The sequence below is a fragment of the Procambarus clarkii genome, chromosome 16 (genome assembly GCF_040958095.1).
Source record: "Procambarus clarkii isolate CNS0578487 chromosome 16, FALCON_Pclarkii_2.0, whole genome shotgun sequence".
Lineage (NCBI taxonomy): Eukaryota > Metazoa > Arthropoda > Malacostraca > Decapoda > Cambaridae > Procambarus > Procambarus clarkii.
The window spans coordinates 27,386,024-27,411,915 of NC_091165.1; the positions used below are offsets into that span (position 1 = coordinate 27,386,024).

The window sequence follows — 25,892 nt, forward strand, 5'->3', positions numbered from 1 at the left end:
TATGTAATAAGCAATCTCAGTGGGACAACAAATTAAAAAAAAATCCAACACTATCAGCAAAATAAGAGTACCGTGTTAGGAGTACCTCCTAACACCTGTGTTTAACCTCCTTTGGTTAAACCTTAACCAAGCGCCCAGTACTGTATATCATAAAGGCCTTTGTCGTGTGTCTCACTGGGTTACTAAATTTATTCAAAATATACTGGAGATGTTGTACTATGTCATCCTGTAAATACAAAATTTACATCATTACAAGTAATTACAGTACCACTGTCTGCTGGTTTATCAATCAAGCTTTGTTTATTTAAGAGGATAGATATTCTTATGGACCATAAAAAAACTATGTGATAACATATTTTATTTATGAAAATAACCATATTATAAAATATACATTTCAATAGAGTAAAGAGATAGTTAATGGAAAACAATTATTAATATAATAACATGTTGCTGCTTCAGATTTCAACTATTTGATGCAAATTTCAATAATGTTTATACATTAAAATGTGCATTACACACATTTCAAGGCAATATTATTGAATTGGCTTAATACACAGTACAACATTAAACTCAGTGATGCAATTTGCCAATTTATATAAAATTGCCATCACGTATAAACCCATCAAAGTAAAAATAGGTTCGAGATAGTAGATAGGAGAAAACTGAGTACGAAGTTTCCTATTATCTCTGCCTCAGTCTTCTTTGTGTGGCAGGTTTGTTAACTGAATACTGTGTAACTATTATCCATCATTACATATTCTGATGCACTTAATATAAGTATCATGTTCTGTTCATTTCAGTGACAAGTGTGTGAAGTAAGTGAAGGTGTTCAGGTCCCAGTAAGCGAGTGAGATGCTGACTTAGGGTAGCAAGAGCTTGAGTATCTCGACCCTGGCACGTCAGTACCAAGGACTGCAGCAGCACCACTAACTCGGCATCATCATATGGTACTGCAGTAAGAGAACATCCTCTTTAAGAAATGCAACATTTACAGATAATTGATCTCACAATCATAAAGTTAAAAATTCAAATTCTTATAATAATAGTTTACAATACATTATTCATGCAAATTATAAGCTAAATTCAACAAAGAAAAATATTCAGAATACCCTCGTTAGAACAAAGAAACCCTAAACCCACACACGAGAAACTTCTCATTTCTAATGTACAAGTAGTCACTTTACTCTCCAGAACCCAAGATGCAGGAATGATTCATTAATCATATTTACACAAGTAACACAATGGGGAACTAGGTTTTATGAATGAACAACATAAGTAGTTCAACTGATACAGTATTAGTAATACAATGGAAAAATAGCTCCAAGTATAAAAGTATAAATTTTGTTATACATACTGGAGCCATACTATAAATTATTCCTATAAATGATACACTAAACACCTGCAATAATAAACACTATTCTGCAGTGACAGTGGTTACCTGTATCACCCCAGAACAATGTTTCATACTTGAATATGGGATAAATTGAAATTTAATAACAAAATTTTTCTTTTCCAGTTAATAAAACTGTACAGTGTTCCCACTTGAAAAATGATTGGTTCCCGACCCATGCATTTCATTTGAACCTTACTATTTGTTGACTTAATAATTGTACACAATGCAATCACAATAACATGATGTATCTATGAGAAAATATTAAAGCTGTACAATGGAAACAACCTGTGTCCCTGGACTCCCAAGGCAAACACACTACCAACTGAGCCGTGATGAGGTCAAAAGTATTTCAACCAGAAATACTACTTGACTTACTTGGAGTTTGCAGGGCACAATCTGGTACCTTCAACTGAGTGCGTGGGAATCTCGTAAAACTTTGATTGTGGTGCCAGTCGATGACTTCCAAACTTCAATTAAGTCTGGAAGTATTTCTGGTTGAATAGTAACTATACCATGCATTGTCCTGAAAGTATTGCTCCAACATGAACAAACTAGGGAAGCAAAGCAGAGGTTGTAACCAATGCTAGGTCATCAGAACCTTCGTCCCAAAGCAATGTAAGTGCTTTGGAACCAATAATAACTGGACAAACATTCTACCCAGGGAATAGTAGGATCTTGCCTTACAGCACAACTGAAATAGGAGTGCTACAAAAAATATTATAACAGACATTGATAACTTGCTTGTTGGCTTAAAATGATATAACAGTTTTTTGTTACAGCATATGCATGTTGCAAAATTTGAAAGGTAATAGATAAAACAAAATTTGAAGTTACTAAAACATAAGGCAAACATTTATTTTCAACCAAACAATGGACATACTCCACACCATAACATACTGTACTCCATAAACATTTGAGTTTTTTACAGGGTATAGAAAAAACTAGGAATGCAATTCAGAAAATGACAGAATTTTCTTAAAAGTAATATTTATAAAAATAAGCTGTTAAGCATTTACCATTAAGTTTTTGCAGATCAGGAGAGTTCCAAGAGTACTTTTCCAGAAGCTGAGCATGAGGCAGCTTGGTGTGCTGAGGTAAAGGCTGCAGTGTCAACAGAATGAGCAATGAAGAAATTTCACACCTGGAAGAATATACTATTTTTTTACAGTTTTTATCACTAGATGTTACAGTATTACACTTTTGTCTCTCACAATTACACTGCATTAAGAGCCATATCATTTTGCTGACTCTGATTTGTGTACAGTTATACACTATTCCCTCTGCCATTATATGACTGAGTTGAACCTACTTTTATTCTGCACTTTAATTGAACAACAATATATATAAAAAAAAAGGCAATTGCACAGAATTTGAGAACTGCTGTTAGGCTATAACAACAGAATTTGGAAAATGATGAATTATAGTACCTGTACAAAGATACAAGTTGGATGTGGATCCTATTTTTGCTAGACAATGAAGAACTGTAAGGCATACATAGCCTTGAGGACTTGGACAAAACGTAAGCTGAACTTTATACAGAGGTACTCTGAGACGGTCTTAAGAGGATTTATTTTTTAGATTAAATTAATGGAAATGTCATGGAAACATATGGAGTGTAAAATTCAGAAAATCACGAGGAAAAAGTTCCAAGATAATTTAGACGAGAGACTGTTGAAGAGAATGTATTTGAGTAAATGGATTGTACTTGTCTTACCGAGGAATTCTCCACTGTTCTTGTATCATATGTATGTAATTTTGTTTAAACAAATTATTATTATTTTATTTATTATATTCCTATACTATACTGCTCTCCTACTTTCTACAAAGTAATGCTTTTTCAAACCACAAAAGTGGGAACAGGGTAATGATGATTACTGTACATTAAAGTACTTAAAATAAAAATTATAAGATAAACTTTTATGAAGAGCAAAATTAATCATGGGTTTACCTAGCCAGAATGTCCTTATACGCCCCAGTAAGTGGTAGTTCGGCAGTTTTCTCAATTAATGTTGTCATCTGGGTAAACACCATCAAAGCTCCATGAAGATCTCCTGAACATAAGAAAATTTAAAAAAATTATCAAAGATATTGAGGCTAAAGGAAGCACAGTAGTCACATAAGTCATGTCACAGACGAACTCTAGAGTGGCTCTCTTCGTGGTTGCTTCCGATACCCCTCTGAGTGTTGTCACGTAATTGAGCCCGACACGTGACTGGGCCGACATACTAACCAACACCAAGGCACTGTCCAATATTATTCACTATGCCCCAACATTACATCTTATCACCTAGGTGCAGGTTGTTATTCCCCCTCTCTACAATCACATTTCCACACCTCTGAAGAGACTTGTGTTTATTCACATGGTAACCCATGGTGGTTTGCCAACACAGCCCACCGTTCCACAACATGCAGTTGACTTTTACTTCCTCATATGCTGAGGCTGATAATTTAATGGTGCCTTTAGTAGCATAATCTCTGGGTTACAGCAGTGGTTTTACCAAATGAACAGCCTCAGCTTAAGCTTGAATAATCTAAGAGGATTTCTGTTTGGGACAATAATATACTGTACTATAATAAATAAAAAATTGAAGCCCAAATTTATAGGCTTCCTTCTAGTTTTTATTGTAGTGGTTGATATGCTTATGTATTAATCACTGAAGCCATTCCCTAAATGAAGAAGTGTTTCCTGGAATACAGAACAGGGCACCAATAAATAAATGCTATTAATTAATACAACAATATACAGTACAGTATATAAAAAAAATCCACTACTTTCGAGGGTGGCTCCAAGAGAGGTATAAGGCTTTAAAGAACACAAAATTCACCTACTGAAGTTAAACATGCCATATTGACCATGTCAACAATTCAACTACTGAAAGTAAATGTGGCATATTGATCAGTCATACAAACCCAGTTCTATTTTGCATGAAGCAATGTAGCCAAGACAAGTGAGGTGGTGGAAGGGAGAGGCAGCATGGAGGTCAGCTGCTATACGTAGATGAGTCAGTGCTTCTGATGGGCGTCCTAATGACCGAAGGGCCTGAAAATTAAATACTGTACTATGTTTTATTAATCCTGAATAAATTTACATATTTAATTATGATGTTGAATAACAGAACTCTGTCACCAGACTGTTACTGTTTAATGGCTAAGCATTTTTTGAAGACAAAATCCCAGGATACATGGCTGCAGCAGCATCTTAATTAATAGTCACGGTCTCTGTCAATGTAGTTACGAGATGTCGGCAATAGTAATTTGTGTGTAGGAAGTATTCCCGATGCACTCTGGAAATGCCTCCTCACACTCAGTCTTATTCCTGGCTTGATGATCACCCCGTTCTTAAAAACAATAATTAATTTGATGCAGAATGTTGTCTTTTTTTTTTCTTTGTACAGCAGTGGAGGTAATTAGGTCCATATACATTATTTTTATTATTGCTAAATATTTCAGTGAAATACAGTACTGTACAGTATTTACATCATAATAATTATTTGAATCAAATGGAAAAATTTCAATTTGGTTATTGTCTTATGCAAAGAATTAGACAACCAAGATAGTTTTGCTAATTCAGATTAGCAGGTCCAATTAACCATAAACAAAATTCTGGCAATTTGTTTATGTTTTAATATAAAAATGTTCTTTTCCACATGTATATGGAATAAAAAAAAATTGCAAATACAAGACATCATATCATTTGAAATAATATACCATACTAAAACACATTAACTGTATAAAATAGCAAAGACTGGATAGAGTGGAATATTGGATACACCAGAGTTTGGATCCAATCAGAGAGTGAATCTGCTGTACCATATTTAGTTTTTAACAGTCTTCTTGATAAATCATATAACTTAGTTAAGGAAAAATATACAAAGCTCATTTGATGACACTGTAGAGATTAGAAAGGTTGATCATATCAGAGTGCTTATTACTTAGATGGATGGATAACTGGTGTGCAGTTTTAAAGTATGAAAGATAAATATTATAAATGTATGCTTCTATTCAAAATAAAAACAAATGTGACAGTGTACAGCGCAGTACTGTATTTCTTTCCTGTAAATCACTGTGAATCTTTGACGGAGTATAAAACTTTAACATTTATGTTCCTCTGTATATGTACCACAATGTACTGTAAAGAAATAGGTTCTACCTAAAAAACATGATGACAACCTGACTGTTGCTTCCTTGTCCTGATTAGCAACATTTTAGCATTTAATAAGATAAAATTACAGTACCTGTCCCAACTCCACAGCAAGTGATGCAGCTAGTGCTGGCTTCTTCTGGTCTATGTACAGTTGAATGGCATGTTGGAAACAACTAATTGCAGTCATAAGGTGTTCATTAAAACTGGGACAATGGAGGTGATGATTCACAACTTCAGCCTGAAAGAATAGCAGAACACTGATAATGTAGTTTCAAGGAATTCTGTAGAAGAGCTAAATACAATTAATTTCCAAGCAGTAACAAATTCAAGCTGTAGGTGAATAGGAAATGTTGTTTTCTGAGCAGGATGCTCAGATGCTCTCTAAAACAATATACAGTAATTGAATATGCCATTTGACAGGATTGTACGAGACATGGCATAGTGAAATTTTTCTTTGGGGAATTACAGATTCGTACCTTGTAGCGCAGTAGTGTACGTCCTCGGCTCACAACCAAATACAGTATAATGGGTTCAATCCCTGGGTAGGACAAAGATGGTTTGGCACTTTTCCTTCCACCACATGCCTCAGTTCATCTAGTAGTAAACAGATACTGTACCTTGGAGTTAGGCTACTGTTGTGGGTTGTATCCTGGGTAAGGTCATCAGTACTGTAGTTGGCCTAGACTTGTACAGGGACCTTGATAAGCCCAACAGGCTTTTGTCCCTGACTATGGGAAACCATAAATTTTACCAAATGTCCCTACTGGGTCATACTGATATGACCCAGGCACTCATAGTGGGGCACTGTAGTGAAGCTCAATCAAGGCAAGTGTCATTGCACAAAATTCATTCATGAACATTCAAAAGCCTTTCCAACTTCTACTTATATCATAAGGAACTGCCACATAGTGCTCTTGCTAAACTGCTAGATCACTACCTGGCTGTTACTTCTAACTGTCCCCAGATGATATCATTAACTTCACCGAGATTCTCTGTAGGCTAGATTAATGAAGAAGTGGCCAATAAGATCACTATAGTATTGAGCATGTCCATCATCAAACAAACATGTTACAAATTGACTGCAAGCTATTTAAACCATCTAATGAGGTTAAGGGTGAAAAAATTAGTAAAGTACTGTAATCTTTTCCATAAAAACTACAATCCTGTATCAAGACCAGTATTTACCGAAGTCTTTTCTGACTAAACTTATCTAATTCATATCTTTATTGTTATAACCTTTCAATGATTTGTATAATGTAACAATGTACTTCAATCATGTAACCCCCTTATTCTTCACTTTTAGAGAAAATATAAATTAAATTTTTATTTATCTCCTTTCAAAATGGAAATTTCAAATTCCCAGGAATAAATTTGTCATCCTTCTGTTTATTATGGTGCATATTCTAAATGGAAGGGGTCTAACAAGCATAAGATAAAGCATTAGATGAATTATTACTAACACTTCATGTTATGAATTCTAGCATTCTATTTGTCTTGTTTTGAACATTTATCCATACTGTACATTGATTTCAAAGCTTAAGATCCTTATTAATTATGACAAGAAATTTGGCAATTTCAATGCTGTCTAGCTGATAACTAGTAACTATCATTTCCTCTGCTGAAAACCCTGCATTTGCCACACAAACACCTACCTTGAGGAAGTACCTGGCGGCCTGAGTTATGGCCGAGACTTCAGTGGTGGGGTTCACCAGGGTCTGCTCACATCTGGCCACAGCTACGCAGCACAGACCAGCTTGTGCCCATGCCTCCCCATCACTCAGCTCTCGTGCTAACTGACCTGCAACATTTAATAATAGCCTGATACTAGGCCCCAGTAACTTTCTTTATACAGTAACTATTTCAAAATTTACCAAATACAAAACAAAAACAAACAAAAAGGAATTACTTTTGCTGTACTATGCCATAAAATATTAATAAAATATATATGTATAATTTATTTTATTGAAATAGTACAGATTTAGTGATTTATAAATATTCTCCATCACACAGCGCTATAGTTCTGGGCATTACCTAGTTGAAAAGTTGATCATATCAGAGAAAGTCAAATGATTTCTAGGGAGTAATTTGAGAAATTAGATACAAGTCCATGGAATGCTGTACTAGTTTAATACAGACTCATAAGTGCTGCACTGAACTGTTCAGATACAGGCCCATGGGGTGCTGCACAATTTGGATACAGGATACAGTGGTATAATGTAACCATAATTATACGAGCAGCACAATGATAACTTTTTGTTATATTGTACTGTACAAGCAGTTCTGAAGTCATGAAGTCGATGCTTTTCCAAAAAGGCACTCAAAATATATAAGGACCTTCTGTATTTAAATAGCAAGTGCCTCATAGGTCTGTGATCTAACAAATCCACAATCCTTAGGTTAGGCATGGATTTACTATTCAGAAGATTATATAAAATTAATCTTCAAAATGCAATGTGCTTTTTTATATGATCTGATACGGTCAATTTTTCAATGATGCATTAAACACCACTACAATGAAAGATATGGGGTGAAAGGGATGCGGAGCAGAGGGAAGGGCAGCAATAAATTAACTCATTTAAATGTAATCAGCTCACCAAACTCTTCGCTTGCTTCTGCTACATTTGGCTTTCGGAGAAAACGTCTGTAAGATAAAAAAAATGCATATTAATTTAATTCCAACAAACTGGATAGTTAATTATGTATTCTTGAGTCCCAATGTAAACAGTCACAAGGGAAACATAATAGGGATAGTTTTGTATGTTGGGTTTTGTATGTTGATAACACTACTTGACAAGATTGAAGAGATGGTTTCATTCTCGACTCACAAATGATGATCCAAGGTTCAATTCACAGGTGGGACAGAAATCGTTAGGCATGTTTATTTTCACCTAATGCCTCTGCTCACCTAGCAGTTAATAGGTACCTAGGAGTTAGGTAATTAGTGTAGTGTTACATCTTTGGAATGGTCAGTAGTTTGGCCTCGGAAAGGGGAGGGGGGGGACTTTGATACAAGCCTAAATTATAGATATACACAGGCATCCTGTCCCCCAACAAAATTAGCTAAAAAAGATTTTTAGCTGAAAACATGTCCAACCTATTTAAAAGTAAAACCAAATAGTACGCAATTCAATCTGCATAGTTTCCTAAAGTGTGCTTCAAACTGCCACTGTATCTTGTGCTGCCAACTCCTCCAATATTAGTACCGTACTTAAGACGTGCAACTTCACCCAGTGTAATCTTAGTCATCAATTTATATTGTAGTTATTATGTTGCACTCAAACTTTTGCTACAATGAACCTATTAATAATCTTATCTGTTAAGAGTAAGGACCTGCCCGAAACATTATGGGTGTTAGTGGCTTTGCAAGAATGTAAAAACAATTATATTATGTACTCTCGCAAATCCAATGTACCTTCTTGTAATTAAATAAATAAATAAATAAATAATTAGAAACAATCCACCTTCAGGATTATTAGTCTGCCTCCACTGTGCTATGAAATCATGTGATGCCCGAGCGTCTAACATTATATACTATTATATATACTGTATATATATACATTTCTCTAATGCTAATAGGAGACCTGTGAACTATAAAATTATCCAAATGTTTAGGTTACAAAATATGGTCAGAAAGTTTTATCCTAATCCGTCCTTTCTTGATGTTCTAATATATTTGACATTATAATCATACCGCCCCATGCTATTTCAAAATAAGCTACAAAAAGGCTTTACATGAATTGCTTAGGCCTACTTTTTCAGCTTTGATGAAATATTTCGATATTGTTGAAGGTAATCGTTGCCCACCACGGCAGACGACTCCATCCCGTTCCAGTATTATACTAGAAACGTCAATCATATAATGATACATCAGAGACAGTAGAATAATACATAATATTCTGTACAGTTATAGCGGTTGTCATTTTATTTTAAGAGGAATTGGATTAGTATTTGTGGTGTGCATGAGGTGCTTGTGGTGTGTGGTGAGGAGTTCAAGAGAATGTGGCGAGCCCGGGAGAGTTCGCGACGTAAACACACTCAAGCACAGTCTTGAGGCGCCACCGTCACACTTTCCTTTGAGTGGACGTAAGTACTCGAGGCTGCTGGCCCCACACTCCCCACACCTCACCCCACACCCCCCACACCTCACCCCATATTATCTCAAGCGTGGGGTGATGCCAGGCAGCAGGGCGCCGCGCCTCCTGGCTTGCTCAAGGCTTTTGTCTCTCCGCCCAACGCCAAGTGGCACATCTCGGCTAAACTTCAGACTTTTTCTTTAGTGATGTGATTCCGTTTTGGTGTCTAGGTGGAGCCGATGCTCGCTCTTGTACAGTACTGCAGGTTTTGCATTTTGAAATGGATGTTGTTGGTGTCCTAGGCGCGAGTTATGAGAGTGTAGTAAGGCATTGTGGATGATCTCCAGGTAGCTCGTTAAGTGAGGTTAAACACAATAGGTTTGGCCAGGAACCAGATGGATGACATCGTGGACATATCCTCCCCCTTGCCTAGATATCTCTGAAGCTACTGCTGAGTCTCCATTGAACTGCATGAGCTCTGCAGTACTAAAAATGGCTAACACTAATTTTCTGTAGTCTGGACTATGACCATGGAATGCAGCATTTTCTAATTTCTGTGCCTTCAATCATTTTAATTTGTTAAAATAGCAACAAGTATGATCATTTTAATGTAGGATTTCTGTTGGTTTGCAGTTAATGTTGGAAAATTATATACAAGTTAATTGAGGCCATGTCTCATGGTATAGCATGCACAGAATACAGTAATTGTCCAATCATGGGATGATTGTTGCAATAATCTATACAGTTTATTTATCACAGATAATGTATTTTGAACTCATAATAAACAAGTTCTAAATGAATTAGTCTGCCTTCACTTGTGATTTATTGACACTACAGCCTAGGCTTTTCATTGGCACAAATTGACAGGGCAACTGCCTAATAATGTAACCTGTCACCTTGCAACTGGGTAATGATTGCACAAATTTAGAAAAGATAAATTTGATAAATTTAAAAATTTTTAATAAAACTTTAAATATTAAATAAATCCTTAGTACTTTGTTATATATTTTTAGTAATATTTTTAATTGGCATTATCTACCTGGAACTCTGCCTTATTGGAGGTACTGTATTGATTTCTTTATTTAAACATTTTGATGGCTGCAACTTTAGCAGATCCAGGTTAGGCCACACCCTAGTTAGGTCAGTGAGCTAACTAGACCAAAATTCCTAAAATTTCTCTTTAGTCTAGAGCAGGAGAGAGCACATAGAAGGCTAGGCCTGAGCACATGCAGCACCAAGCACTGAACCAAGCCAGGTCCACAACACAAACTGGACAAAATATGCAGGGGGAATTTAACTAAAATATAGAACCATACCAAGCAAATAGTTCCCACAGAAAAAAGCTCCAAAGATGGCTGGCACTTACTTTAGAAACAACAGGATTTTTGCAACTGATTGATGACCCAGGAGCCCTACAGTGGACAACAGCTGGTGTCCAGCAACATAATTGGCTTGGATAGCTGAGGAAGCCCTGGAGACCCCTCCCCCACCTTACTAGTAGTTGGGGGGGGGGGGTTAGTGCTAACGAGCTCACACTAGTTTCGAGAGATTCGATTGTTTACATTATTTGGAGAGTTCATTTGGCACTTTTGAGGCTTTGGTTATTTTGAACAAAGCAGTAGTCAGTATTGGTTTGGTGACTTTCTGGATGCTTTCCTGGTGGGTTGGCAAAGTGTCACTTACTTTCTCTGCCTCTGAGAGGGAGGCCAAGTTTTGTCTCTTGTTAGGTCCAACAGAACTCCACGACTGATGTGACCTAGTAGTTAGGAGCCATCTTAATAAAATACAGTAACTTCAGGAAGTCACAAGGGGCTCTCCTCAAAAATACAACTTAAATCCCCATTTTGAGGTCAGCACACAAGTAAATATAAATATTATGCATTTACATGTACATTAGATGTGTGCCCCACAAAGTGTACCATTATTCACAAAGTTGCCCACAAGTTAAAATAATGGCCAACTCCTGGCCAAGTAGTCCTTAAATTATATGTGCCTAAGGACTTAGATTTAGGATGACATCCTAAAACAGTAGGGTAGAGTAAGGGGCATGAAGAAGGGAAGCCCAATCTCCACTGGCTATATCAGGAAAGTGTTCAGAGTGCTCCCAAAAATTCTCACTGGGGCAGTATAATCAATTGTATATACTGTACTGAACAAAATTAAAGCATCCATAAGCATTAAGAAATTACATATTTTGGCTTATCCTGGCTTCTTCAGAGAATGATCATTGTTTGGAAAGCACCAAACTGTCCATTACCATATATAATCCTAGTTGGTGTGTCATAAACCCAGCCAAGCACAAATTGATTGTCTACATCCTGTCCTTTGTAGTTTCTCAGCTGATGAACAATGATCTTTAATTAATGAAGTAATTATTTAACGATGTCTGGATTCATAACATCATTCAATCAGTGAGCAGGCATTTCATATGGATCCAGACCACTTTTCAGCTTTATTTTACCTTCATATTTATCCCCTGCTTGTCAAGGTTCTGACAGACAGGTCAGCAAGCTTTTCATCAAGATGATTTACTGAGCATGCTTGTTTACACTCTGATATTGGTAGTATGGCCACTAATCCTGGTCAGTGAGTAAATCTTGATATAAATGAAACACAGTATTAATGTACAGTACTGTACTTCAGTGCCTAAAACTCATTCATTTGCAAAAAATATGTCATTCAAGGGATATAATGTCATATTGTTTAAACAACAGATACTGCACTCCCAATATATGGTTAGAATATCATGTTACAAATACTGTGCCCATGAAGCTACCAGATAATGCTTTATATGCAGAGGAGGGATGCTGACACCACTGACAAAACTTTATTAAGGTGTGACCTGTATGTTGTTGCTTAGTGTCTTTACAGTGCCATATTAAGTTTTCCAATATGGTCAATTTTTATTTTGTTACAACATTATATATCTACCTTGGCTAGAGAGACCTGGATGAGTTAGTTAAATTCCACTTAGTCCATGACTAATCTCCAGTTGTCAAAAAACTGATCTTCGTGGCAAGTACATATTGAAACATATCAGTGCTCTCTAGGAATCATTGGACAAACATTACTTGTGTTGCTTATATGCTTTAGGTTACATTATCCTCTATTTAGATAGTGTCACACTTCATAGGCCTGTATCCGGTGTATCCATACTTCTTAGGATACAGAATTTATAGAAATGCTGCACTTTCTCTGATATGATCCCCTTTCCAATAATACACCGATGTGAATACTCTGTGAGGTAAAATAGTTTTATCTATTAGTTACAGAATATTACTGTATTAGAGAAATTGCATCTTTGTCTTCTGAAGCATGAGACAAAATCTTGATAGACCCTCAGGTGGGTTTTGTGCATTTTAGATGTGTTCTGCAGATTGTTAGATACTGATTCATTTTGTAGAAAATGCAGAACTTCTCATGGGTAATTGGAGGATTGTCTGAATAGTGAATCTGTACCTAACCTTAGAATTGTGGTTTTGTTGGAAATGGGCCCATGGCCCATGGCTAGGGAGCTGGTCGGCCGAGTGGACAGCACACTGGACTTGTGGTTCCGGGTTCGATCCTGGGCTCCGGCAAGAAACAATGTGCAGAGTTTCTTTCACCCTATGCCCCTGTTACCTAGCAGTAAAATAGGTACCTGGGTGTTAATCTGCTGTCACGGGCTGCACCCAGTGGAGGCCTGGTCGAGGATCGGGCCACGGGGACACTAAAAGCCCCGAAATCATCTCAAGATAACCTCAAGATGACACTACCTGTATTTGTATATTGTACAAGGTAACGGAGTTGTGCCTTATTGGCTGGCATCAACATACAGTAGTGTAGTACTCTATGGACCTGGATCCAAATAGCACAGCATCTTCATGTGCGTGTATAGTAAGATATTGGCTCACTCCAATGAACCTGTAACCAAATACAGTACTGCAGTGCATTGTTTGGCATATTTCCAATCCATAGTTTATTGTTCAAATGCTGCACTTTCTCCAAGGTGGGTTGGCATCCAACATTGCGTGGTAAAGATATTCAGTATAAATTACTGTACTGTACTGTAATTGCTGGCCTTTTATAATATCACACTTTTATCACATAGGCCTAAGCTAAATATTTTGCATAAAATTAAAATTGCATTTTCTGAACAAAATATCATTGATACAAAGTACTGTATTGGAGTTGAGACCACAAGGGAACGAAGGTTTGAATGTCTCATTTGTGTAACATCACATACTTCAAGTATTCACATCAGCCTATACCTCAGTGGTGGTGTATCAAGTAATATATCTATTATTGTCCTTTTTTCTTCTCCCACCTTCAAGTGTGATGACTTTGTATAGTACTAAGTGCATAACAAATATTACTCCTAAAAGAATGGTAAGCCTTTGGTTTTAGTAGAACCAGCTTTTTTATTTGAAATGTTGATAATGCTTAGTACTATGGTTGAACATCATTCTTTAGATTCTAAGGACAATTTATTTTATAGTAGTATTGCTGTGGTAGTTAGGCCTATATATAATAAATATATTAGTTTCAGTATTGCGCATGATGCTCAAATTTTTTGTGTACAAAGTGACAGCCAAACTGAATGGCACTGTAATAGCAGGAAGATTGTTACATGGCTCTTGTAGTAGATACCAAGATACTAAGCCCAGTCTAAGCGTAGTTATGTCCATCATTTAGTCAAACATCTTAGGAGCTTCCTCTTAGGATTATCATTCTTTAAATTAATTTTGGACCTGTATGAGGAATATCTTAAGATATTGTTATGAGGGTTTTGCTTCAGTTCCAGAAATCTTATCCAGAGTTGATTTGCTTCAATCATTTCATAGGTCAATTTTCCTTTCTCGTCATTATGTAGATTAAATTGAAGCTGAAGGACTCTACTTGATTATTTAAAGTTTCTTACTACAGTATTATTTCTATTTACAGTACATGATATTGGTGGTGGGCGTGGGTATTTTCTCTCTCTCTCCTCTAGTTAGATAAGTCCAGTGAATGTCAGCAAGATTTAAAGATTCAAATACTGAATATCCTTCAATTACACTTTGTAAGTACCTGTACAGTATACATATAATCTCTTGGAAAATACCATTGTGTACAAATTTCAGTTTATAATGATTCCATTTTTTATTTAGCTGAAATTTAAGGTTTTAGTTTTGTATTTAGTGAGGAAGAAATTCAGTATTAAAGGTTTCTCAAGACTAGACAAGGTCTTATTGGCTAAAATACAGCTCAACACAAGTTTTCATATACATGTACTGTACATGTATTTTATACAGTAAAGGAACAGGAACAGTGTTGAATTACAGTAATTGCCCAATTGTAAAAAATGTTTATGGGCTATATCATGACAAGTGGTCCTTGCACCAGAAAATTCAGTGGCCATTTTGATAATTTTGATCTTTAAGACAAAGAAATCTAGTTTCATGTTGTCTTTTGTGATGTCACATTAATGTTATTTGAAATTACATATAGTCCAGTACTGTATATACAAATGTATGTGCTGTGCCAAATTCTTTAATTTGGATCAAATTGTTATACTGTATTAAGAAATGAGAACCAAGGAGTCAGTAAAGTTATTTACTCTAAATCTTCAGTGATGTATAGTAAATGTTTTATTACGTCCACGTTAAAATTTTGTCTAGTAATTTGTCTGCCATTAGCAATTTTACTAACATTCACAAAAGAGGAAATGTCCTTGTAATTTACATTACTGTGATTGAATTTTGTTGACTTGACAAGTTGAGAAGAATATACTGTACATAGGCCGAAATATATTGTAACAAATTTGCTATCAGTGCTGAGCTGCAGAAAGGAGAACATATGTTCAGCTGGATGTCATTTTGCACGAGAATGCGAATTAACATACAGTACTAGCAATTTATGTGACGTCACATGAGTTACCAATGTGCAAAACAGAACTTTATGAAAGTAGACATTTTCAAGGTGACCTTAGAAATAAGAATTGAATACGGGAAAATGATAAAAGACAAATAATGTGGTAGATGCATGAATCAAAGCAGAGTTAGATTGCATCAATGAAAGAATTACAGTCATTGAGTAATTTATGGTGTTCAGATTTCCCCTTAAAATGCTCTCAGGTCGGTAGATCTTGCCAGGTTGTGTAGGCCACTTCCATGTTTTTGAAGGTGGCATTCATGACATTAACTTCAGTATCTGCACCTTTCTTACAAACAACTTCCCCAGAGTAATGTTTGCCTTCGTAAGAAACTACAACTCGTCGTCCACTTCAGTTTCCAGGTCCTGGATTGGTGATGATGAGACACTTCTGGCAGCACTATCCTCAGCTACAACTATATGCTCAGTAATTAATTAAGTTTGTATATTGTTAATATATTTATTTATTTATTTATTTATTTATTTATTCATTTATTTATTTTATATATTGTATATACATTTCTTTATATATCTTAACGTGTAATATACATTCGTATATTAATAATTTTATTATATTCCAAATGTAACTGCCACAATAGTTAGGTCTCTACACATGCACACTACAGTCAAGTACAGGTCATGGATGTTACTGAAGAAAATATTCATAATCTTAATGAATTTGATTCAACGTAATGACAGCTTACCTGCAAATCAGACAAGATTATGTACCATGAATCCGCGGTTAAACTGGTTGATGCCGATCAACGTGCTCCAAGTTTGGCATCAAATTTGGTCAGCGAACCCTAGCCTCCAGGCAGACTGCAGTGTACTCTGTACAGCCAGTGGGTGACAGTGTTGCTCATGTTGGTGAATGATTTTACTGTTTTATCACCAGCAAGTCACTCATGATTATACTGGACCTTGAATACCAAATGTTCTTCAGAGGTGTATCATGCATGATATTCAAATGTGCGTTGCATAACAAAGTGACTGTGATCATGAAAATTAACGAATACAAAATGTGTTGCTTAACTTTGTTTACATAAATATTCAATTTCTTGCCAAATGTACTATACTGTAATAAGATAAAAATTCTTGCTGGTTGATATTTTAAAAATAAAAAGAGATCCAAAATGTTTCGAGGGTTTTTAATCTGAAAATCTATGTAAGCATATACATACTGTAGTAGGCAAAATGAAATTTATAACAATGTTTGTGCAACTTTGTGCAGATCAAAGGCGAGCTATAAATTAACCACACTTTTAAGAATTCACCAAGGCTAAGTAAAAGCCACCAAACTTATTCACAAATGAACAAGGATGCTCATGAATTGTGAACACTTGATCTGGTTTGTAACTTTCCTGACATGAAATGGCCCCAATATAAAAATAATCAATATAAAAAGAATGTCAAAAGAAATGCCAGTTTATTTCCCATCTCTTGGTTATTCCAGCTGCAGTAGCATGAACAAAATTTATCATATTTTAGTTCACTGAAATTCTATACTCCTTTTGTGTGTTGGTGAATACATAAAGTGTAGGAATGGCCACCAATAGATTCGGTATTTGTTAAAATATTTTTGAGCCATGTGTTTTGATCACCAAAATGATTATTCTTGCAAGTAGAGAGATTTTCATGTATAGAGATTTGACAACCTCACATGGTAAAATTTGCATTTTTATTAATACAGTATAGGTAATATGGGAGGCCAGATGAAGACGATGAAAATAATTATTTCCAGATAAACAAGGAGAACTTAGCATGACTATAATTTGGATAAAGCATTTGAGCTTAAATAACTTGGCACCATATTATAGGCAAGATCAGCTAAGGGTTGATTAAACCCCTGCCCCAATACCTTACATAGGTGTCTTTGGTGGTAAGGTGTGGGAGTTATTATTATGACTTTATTCATTTAATCATCATTTAATCATCATTTCTTTCATATTAGCTTACTACCCCACCTTGATACGTTGTAATAAAGATCTGACATCTCATAACTTCACTATAAAGTCACAAATTATCTTCTCTTTTTCATCTGGAATACATTGCACTGTTAGTGTACATAATGGCATTGGGTGATTGAGTGTGACTTAAATTTATTTATTTGTTTTTAAAGCATATAGATATTGCATCTTTAATTATATCAGATTTCTTGATGGGGCATTAGCAAGGTCAGTAACCGAAATAAAAACAGTTGGACCATGAAACAATACTGTATACAGTATTGCGTAATTTGCCAAACTAATCAAGAATACAAATTTGGAGGACATTTTAATGTGTTAGAATTGTGTTAGAATTAAAATAAATCAGTTTAGGTTCCTTGTTGGAAAAGCATATTTTGTATATAAGGAATTAGAAATGCCCACCATTAATTTTGTTGGGTCTTTGACACCATCAGCACAGTGCAAAGAAAAAGGGAACCAAAGAGAAATTTGAGGTAATAAATGTCATTACCTTGACAAATTTCAGGAAGAGGAGAGTTTAACCTAATAGCATTAATCATTGTCTTCAGTAATGCCTGTGATGCCATTTTTGAGCAAATAAAAACACTCAGACTTACAGCAGCATTTTGTGGCCTTGATCCAGTTTTCTGGTAAAAAAAAATGTGAAAATTTAAGGTAGCAGTAAATTCATAGATAAAAGTATTACTATATCTTTTAATGCTTGTATTGGTAGTCTACATGTGAACTGTGGTACTGTTATTGTGATTCTTTAAAGCACATGTTATATTCTCTGGTACATTGGAGATGTACTCTACTGTGTTTCGTAATTCACATAATACTTGAAAAATTAGGTCCCATATTCTTCAACAAAGATTTAGTTGGGTGATTAGGCAGATGATAAATGGGATACTCTTCAAATAAAAAATAAAAATGTTTATTTAGGTAAGGTACATACATAAAAGAGATTTTACAAAGAGTGATGGATTTATAGTTAGGGCTCGTACATACAGTGCCTAAAGCCACTATTACGCAAAGCGTTTCGGGCATAAAGTTAATAAGAAAGCATGGGAGCATAATGTTTACACTTCAAGTCAAAGACTTAAACCAACAATGTTGGAAACTTCGGTGGGAAAATATTTTAACTTATTTAGCAGATGCTTGATTAGCCTCATGGTAGTGACAATTGTACATGGGCTTTTGTGCTATGTACAGTAATTTTTAACAATCAAATTGTCACCAGGAAAAACCTGGCCTCAAATAAGGCTGCGAGTAGAAAAGGCATAAAAATCATTTACATATACAGTAAGCAAATAATGGAGAAATAAGTTCAGTGGTTACAATTGGAAGGTTAAGTAAAATTAAATTGACTTTGAATCAATGAGAATTGTATGTCACCCTAGAAATAAGCCACTGAGAATGCAGCACAAGTTAAATTTAATATTTTTGGCAGGAAATTTAATAATGTAATGGCATGGCAACATTCAATAGGTACATAAACAATCTTCATCTGACCTTGGTCCATGGTAACGTTTTACAACATAAGTTAGGCTAGACTACCAGTTGCCGAGTTGAAGAACAGCAACTGCTGACAAGTGCGAGGTGAGACAGTGTGCAAGGAAGAGAGTTTATTTCCAAGCAATTTTTCACTGGGTATGAACTTGATCATCATATAAAGTGAAACTTCTGGGAATGAAAGCTCATCCTTGAACAGCATTTTTAACCGCAGTTAGAGTTCATTGACCTTCTAAAGCCTTATGGCATTGAATTCTATTATGGTAGAAGATTCTTTTGGGGAAATAAAATGCAATTCTCATGAATTCACAGTTCATCTATTTTTAATTCAGTGTTAAATGCTTTTTTCTATAAATGTGTGCTTACTCATCTTCACCCAACCTCTCACATGACTAATTCAACTCCCATTGTTATTAGCCTGCTACTTATTCACATGCCTGCAAGAAAACCTTTTGTTATTACTGCTTCTCTTCAAAGCTTTTGTACTTGCTCTAATACAGGAAGAAAATTCTAGTGCATCAGGTGTCGATATGGTAAGAGCATGGCAAGTGAAATCCTTATGAATGAGTTAAATGTACACTTCTTGCATTGCAGACAAAAGTTATTCAGGAGACTTAGAAAATTGTTTCTTATTATAAAGTTATAATATCCTCTTAATGAAAAATCTTAAAAGAAAGTAAAGTGATAAGCATTCACAATTCATTTCACAATATGGAAATGTAGTAGAAATGTGTTCCTAATGAAAGAAGATAGATTAGTAAATTGCTTTAATTCTAAAAATTACTCTAGATGCATTATCTTTAATTATTTTATTATTTCTTGGTACCATCATAAAACTTAAACATTCTTCAATTTCAGGATGGAGAAAGGTGGATCGTCCCAGACTGCAGCTATGGAAGCTCTTGCCAAGTTACGTCCTGATATAGACTTTGCCATGCTGGCAAAAATGGGAGTAACTTTGGACCCAGTAGCCTTAACAAAACAACTAAGGCCAGATCTGGATGTCAAGATGATGACGAGCAGCTCTTCTAGCAAGTCTGAATCATCACACTCGTACTCCACTGCTCATTCTTCACATTCCTCACACTCTGGATCTCATTCTCACTCTGGTGGACACCCTTCTCAGCATCTTAGCAAATCAGATGCTGCTTACTTGGCCAAACTGCAAGAGGCCAGTCTTGCTAGTGCCAATGCTTTGGCCAAGCTCGATCCCAATCTCCTTGCCAAACTAGATCAATCAACACTTGCACAGCTGTCCAAACTTGATGCTGCTACATTAGCCAAACTTGATCATAACACACTAGCTCAGTTAGTTAAAGCTGATGCATCAGCTGCTGCCGTTTCTATGTCTATGAGCAAGGCAGATCAGGCTATGTTGTCACAATTGGCCAAGCTTGATCATCACACACTTTCTAAGCTGGACCCATCAGCCCTCACTCAGTTGGCTAAACTTGATCCAATGATGTTAGCAAAGATGGACCAAACAACTCTCTCTCAGTTGGCAAAATTGGACCCTCATACACTATCTAAATTAGACCAAGCCATGCTTGCACAACTTGCAAGACATGATGCACAAATGCAAGCTCACACTCGTGCAGCTCTTAGTAAAATGGACTCTGCTACGCTAGCCCAACTATCCAAGATGGATCCTCATCTGTTATCCAAGCTAGACCCAAATACATTGGCACAATTAGCCAAATTAGATCCACATACACTCTCGAAAGTTGACTCGGCTACACTTTCCCAGTTGGCCTCTATGGATGCTGTTGCTATGGCTCAGTTATCCAAGATTGATCCTCATTCTTTATCTAAAATTGATCAAGCTACACTGGCTCAGTTAGCAAAAATGGATCCACATGCATTATCTAAAATGGATCCTGCCATGCTAGGACAGTTAGCCAAATTAGACCAACAAGCTGTCAACAAAATGAACAATGCAGCCTTGGCACAGCTCTCTAAGATGGATCCTCACAATCTCTCCAAGAAAGATGTCTCTTCATTGAATCACTTGATGAAAATGGACCATCACACACTCAGCAAAATGGATCCAAATATTCTTGCACAGCTGTCTAAACTAGAGGCACATGCTAAAATGGATCCTTCTACTTTAGCCCAACTTTCAAAATTAGATCCTCATTCCAAGATGGATCCTGCAACCTTGGCTCAACTTGCTAAGCTGGATCAGCAGGGTAAGTTGGATCCAGTTACCCTAGCTCAGCTTTCCAAATTGGATGCACATGGTAAAATGGATCCTGCCACCCTGGCCCAGCTTTCAAAGTTAGATGCACACACTATGTCTAAACTTGATGCTCAGTTGGCACAGCTAGCAAAGCTAGATTCTCACTCATTATCTAAGCTTGATGTAAACACATTAGCTCAGTTGGTTAAGTTAGATCCTCATTTGCTGACAAAGTTAGACTCTACTGCATTGGCACAGCTTACAAAATTAGAGGCTCAGCAGATGCAAGCAGCAGCTGCAGCAGCTGGCTTATCAAAAGCAGATTTGGCAGAGCTTCGAAAACTGGAGGCAGAGGCACTAGCTCGCATGCAGACAACTGATTTAGATGCATCACTGCTCAGTCCAGCTGCTGCTGGGCTTACCACCTGCAGCACTAATACATCACCTGGAAGTGCACATGGTATGTCCAAATATCAACAGTTATTAGCTGTAATTGAAGAAATGGGCAAAGACATACGTCCTACTTATGCTGGAAGCAAGAGCAGTGCTGAGCGCCTCAAACGTGGAATTGTCCATGCACGAATTCTCGTGAGAGAGTGTTTAATTGAAACTGAAAGAGCAGCACGTACATGAACCACACTTTTATAAATACTCACTCTTGGTATCAAATGTGAACTAGACAGGATTTTTACTGGCTTTGTATTTATGTTACTGAATATATATATATATCTTTGCGCGTTCCTTGAACTTACAAATCTAATGCTAATTTCCAAATTTGTTTCAGGAAATAAGACATTTCATCATTGGTGACTGAATTATTCTATACAATGATACATTTTTGTTTCTAAGTAGCTTACTTGCTACTTAAAATTTGGAATAGAGTAGTAGTATTTATTAGAGTATAGTTGACATTTTCTGGTCATGTCGTTAAGAATGACTTCGGTCCATTTGTCTTGGAGGAGGTTATCAATGATACATGGCAATTCTTTTATACAAAAACTGAAGATGGTCTCTTCTCAATCTTTGTAATGAATGTTCCTTAATCTTATTCTCTTTAAGTGGTGTTGCATCATGTAAATGTCTGCAAATGAGCATAAAGTGCAGTATGTGTGAGTTTAGCAGAAACTGGTTTAAAAATTAGTTTTAAATAGGTATAGAATAAGGTGAATGTCAAGATAGAAAAGGTAAGAAAGGAAATGTGTGAGAGGTTAGCTGTGTGTGTATTTAGGGGGGGAGGAAGAGGCTGGAAAAATGAAGGCGAGCATGTATAGTGATTGAAGTGAAAACCGTAGAAAGAAGAGATAAGAGCGTAGAGGTTGGAGGCATGAGTACAAGGGATAGTGAATGAAAGTGAATGGGATCCAGTGTTCAAGCTCCGTATAGTCTGCATTGTGTCAGTTACTGGGAAGTAGCATGGTAAATAACATATGTAGGTAATTTGGTGTTATAAATTAAACAAAAAACTAGTACTCGGTCAAGCAGATTGTTTTAAAGGCTAGATTAAAAGTTTTTTTATGGTGCATGTTTTATAATGGTCTAATCTAGTTGCGTAGTAATACCTGAACCTCCTACCCAAATATAGATAACATTGACCCTGGTGCTCCACTCTGACGCACGAATCTCAATCGTTACAAACGGAATCAAGTGTGTCCCAGACAGCCTATTAAATTATATACTATTAATATACAAATCTTTAAGTATACTGTATTTACATAAAACTCTTAGATGCAAAATATTGAGAATTGAAGTATTAAATGAGCACATAAATATTGTTAATGATCTATAGTTATAAATTAATTTATATTTTTTTATACATGAAACTTCACTAATACTGCATGTACCTGTACCAGTAATTAAAATATTGTACCACTTTGCTTCAAGTAAATAAACAGGACTATTTTGACTGAAAACTATAATTTGTTCAGTAGTCAGCATAGATTTTAAAAGCACTGAAATACTTTTTCTCTCCCAAAGAAGTTCTTGCACTGTACTGTACTGTACTTGAATTTTGTCTTAAATCTTCTGAATGATTATGCTTGAACTTACAAGACTGCTTTGTGTCGAATATTTTCAGCCGTTACAAAAGTAACGGCTGAAATCTCCAAACATTTCAAGCATTATAAATAAGATTGAAATGATTCAGTAATTCTCTGTTGACTGACAAGTGAAACATTGCTCTGTATAAGTATATAATAATTGAACAAAGGCTGTATGTCCTTTCATTATTGAATTGCCAAAAAATTAAAAGTTGCAAAACATGGTAAAATTTTGAGTTCATAAGATTTTTCTTTTTTTGTAATAGCCAGCACATGAATAAAAGGCATTAAATAAATTTGATGCTAAATTTCTATTTTCCACATAGAAGGTAAACCACCAAAAGCACATTAAATATGATAATACTTTAAAAAAATATACCTTTTAGGTAAAAAGTATAATACCTAATTTGTTAAGCAAATGTTGATGCTTGTACTGGTTGAAATTGCATCACTCCCATCACAGAAATGATGGTATACAAAACTTTAAACCTTTCATTGTAATAATTTTAAGTTACCCAACATCCTCTGTGGTTTATCTTCAGTATTGAATTGAGCACAAAGCCCAGGATTTATTTTTTTTTTAGGGGGGGGGGGGCACTTGCATACTGTATGAATAGATTTGTGTAGTTGGGTGTGTACTAGCTCTAACTATGGCTATTGTAATGTTCAAATTTAATTTGCATTAGCATAGGATGACAAGAATAAAGATTTGATTGAGAATTTATGCCTATTAATGTGCATCATCCCATTTCAATTAAAAAATATGAAAGATTGTATTAATTTATATTTTCTGATTGCTTATGCCTCCAAAGTACAGAAGAAAAAAAAGACATTCCCTTCAAACTTTGTTTTGACCTTTGTCTAAGACAACTTTTGGAAAATGTTTTTAAGGACTCAAAGGCTGCCGATTTAATTTGTTTTTGTAGAAGATTGGAAATGTGTACAGTATACAGTACTGTATTACACTTTTTACGCTCGTCTTAGGGTTCCCTTCCTCTCCCTAAGTTCGAACTACTGATCCTTCCCTTGCCTGAAACCCCACAACAGTTGCTTAAGTATGGGGTACCTATTTACTGCTTGGTGATCACATGCATTAGGTGAAAGGAAACTTATCCAACTATTTTTTTGCCCTGCCTGGAAATCAAACCTGGGATCCTCGATTGCAAGTTGAGAACCAAGCCAACTGTACTATAAGACCCTTTAAACAGCTCTTACTTAGATAAGGGGTCAGCACCCTGGAAACACAAACCGAAACTGTCTCTATTTTCCGCTTGTTACAACTTGTAATAAAGTTGTTACATCTTGGCTTAACGTGTTAATGACATATTAGAACGTTGTTACAACTTGCTATATTGGTTGTTATAACTGGTTAGGTGGCGTTAAAACTTGTTCGAACGTTGTACCAATGTCGTAGTTTCAGTGTGTGTTTGGCAGGCAGCCATCAAGTACCATAAAAAAACATCTTTCCTAAGCTGCCTTAGTTTGAAGTTAAATTGAAGTCAAACCCTTTTCGATACTTTAGAGGCATAAGCAATCCCAAAATATCACTACCCAGGAATAAAAAGTGTGTCAAAACAATAATAATTACTATGTAGTGCCTTTCTTGTTCTGCTAAAATGATTCTTAATCTTTTAAGGCTTGAATTTAGACTTGTCCAACACCATGATACAAGAAATTATCCCTCTGGCTGTGAAGATCTACACTTGTTGCCAACGGTTATCCTTCAGTGGCGAGAAGGGTTTCCCCACTTTCGTAGGAAAACTTCTCTATTAAGGGTAAACAGTTGCTTTTTCAGCATAACCTTTCACCACCTAGAGGGTGGGGTAACGTTTCTCATCCCCCCCCACCCCAACCTGCCTGAAGGCACCGCAGATAAAGCTGGTTCACTGTGGTTATGTTGTGTATGCAGACACTGAAGGTTGTTTTCCATTCACACCCCTTGATAATATTAAACACTGAAAATCCTGCCACATGTCAGTTCCAAAATACTGTACAAGACATGTCAGAAGGTTGTACTACGTAGCAGCCAACACGAGGTATGCAAGTGAGAAAGACAAATTTTGGTTTTTATTTTTAAGGCTAAACCTGATGTCTGCCTGGGTGCTCAAAGTGAAAATAATGTTAGTGCAGAGAAATACAGTTAGGCTAAAGTAAAGATTGTTAATTATGCATTGTGGAAATGGTAGAGAAAGTTTTTTCCTTTTTTTCTAAGTGCCAGAATGGAACTTACACATTTCAGGTCAACTACTCTGCAGATTCCTTAAATTCAGTAAAGTTCACCACAACCCAACTTACCCGAGGGCCAATATCACTAGTGGCCTCGACAAGGACAGGAAGTCAGCAACAACAACCAATTAATGTGGAGTCGGGGGGGGGGGGGGGGGAAAGTGGCGTGTGTGGAACCGGGGGAGGGTGGCGTGTGTGTGGAGCCGGGGGCAGGAGGGTGGCGTGTGTGTGGAGCCGGGGGCAGGAGGGTGGCGTGTATGGAGCCGGGGGACGGTGGCATGTGAGGAGCCAGGGGACGGTGGCATGTGAGGAGCCGGGGAAAGATGGCGTGTGTGGAGCCAGGGAAAGATGGCGTGTGTGGAGCCGGGGGGAAGATGGCATGTGTGGAGCCGGGAGGAAGATGGTATGTGTGGAGCCGGGGGGGAGATGGCATGTGAGGAGCCGGAGGAAGATGGCATGTGTGGAGCCGGGGGGAGGGAGGCGTGTTTGGA

At 36.4% G+C, this 25,892-nt stretch overlaps 2 protein-coding genes across 12 annotated transcripts; one reads left to right on the top strand and one right to left on the bottom strand.

The window, feature by feature from the left end:
• Positions 1 to 345: 345 nt before the first annotated feature.
• LOC123759996 (40-kDa huntingtin-associated protein) lies at positions 346 to 9,704 on the bottom strand. 4 transcript variants are annotated; one of them, XM_045745313.2, is made up of 9 exons: positions 9,289 to 9,389; positions 8,132 to 8,178; positions 7,190 to 7,335; positions 5,629 to 5,775; positions 4,304 to 4,433; positions 3,342 to 3,444; positions 2,410 to 2,534; positions 1,769 to 1,872; positions 809 to 950 (listed from the first exon to the last, which is right to left on the bottom strand). In XM_045745313.2, the coding sequence occupies exons 1-8, from the start codon at positions 9,357 to 9,359 to the stop codon at positions 1,799 to 1,801; spliced, it is 843 nt and encodes a 280-aa protein (XP_045601269.1). In that variant the 5' UTR covers positions 9,360 to 9,389; the 3' UTR covers positions 809 to 950; positions 1,769 to 1,798. The 4 variants fall into 4 exon arrangements, with proteins under 4 accessions (XP_069181479.1, XP_045601268.1, XP_045601269.1 ...); XM_069325378.1 differs by lacking the exons at positions 1,769 to 1,872; positions 9,289 to 9,389 and adding an exon at positions 9,685 to 9,704 and having other exon boundaries at positions 346 to 950; XM_045745312.2 differs by lacking the exon at positions 1,769 to 1,872 and having other exon boundaries at positions 346 to 950.
• On the top strand, positions 9,499 to 23,895 carry LOC123759995 (uncharacterized). Of its 8 annotated transcripts, none has more exons than XM_045745310.2 (4): positions 9,503 to 9,620; positions 14,534 to 14,651; positions 15,812 to 15,929; positions 19,819 to 23,895. In XM_045745310.2, the coding sequence occupies exons 3-4, from the start codon at positions 15,880 to 15,882 to the stop codon at positions 21,770 to 21,772; spliced, it is 2,004 nt and encodes a 667-aa protein (XP_045601266.1). In that variant the 5' UTR covers positions 9,503 to 9,620; positions 14,534 to 14,651; positions 15,812 to 15,879; the 3' UTR covers positions 21,773 to 23,895. The 8 variants fall into 8 exon arrangements, with proteins under 8 accessions (XP_045601267.1, XP_045601266.1, XP_045601261.1 ...); XM_045745305.2 differs by having other exon boundaries at positions 15,859 to 15,929; XM_045745309.2 differs by lacking the exon at positions 9,503 to 9,620 and adding an exon at positions 10,990 to 13,978 and having other exon boundaries at positions 15,859 to 15,929.
• Positions 23,896 to 25,892: the final 1,997 nt, after the last annotated feature.

Excerpts from the sequence above, each read along its gene's own strand:
- LOC123759995 (XM_045745310.2), top strand. The coding sequence starts at position 15,880 with ATGATGAGACACTTCTGGCAGCACTATCCTCAGCTACAACTATATGCT. Across the intron at positions 15,930-19,818 it reads CAGCTACAACTATATGCTCA|GATGGAGAAAGGTGGATCGT; the intron begins GTAATTAATTAA and ends CTTCAATTTCAG.
- LOC123759996 (XM_045745312.2), bottom strand. The coding sequence starts at position 9,359 with ATGGAGTCGTCTGCCGTGGTGGGCAACGATTACCTTCAACAATATCGA. Across the intron at positions 8,179-9,288 it reads ATTTCATCAAAGCTGAAAAA|ACGTTTTCTCCGAAAGCCAA; the intron begins GTAGGCCTAAGC and ends TTTATCTTACAG. Across the intron at positions 3,445-4,303 it reads TTCATGCAAAATAGAACTGG|GAGATCTTCATGGAGCTTTG; the intron begins GTTTGTATGACT and ends TCTTATGTTCAG.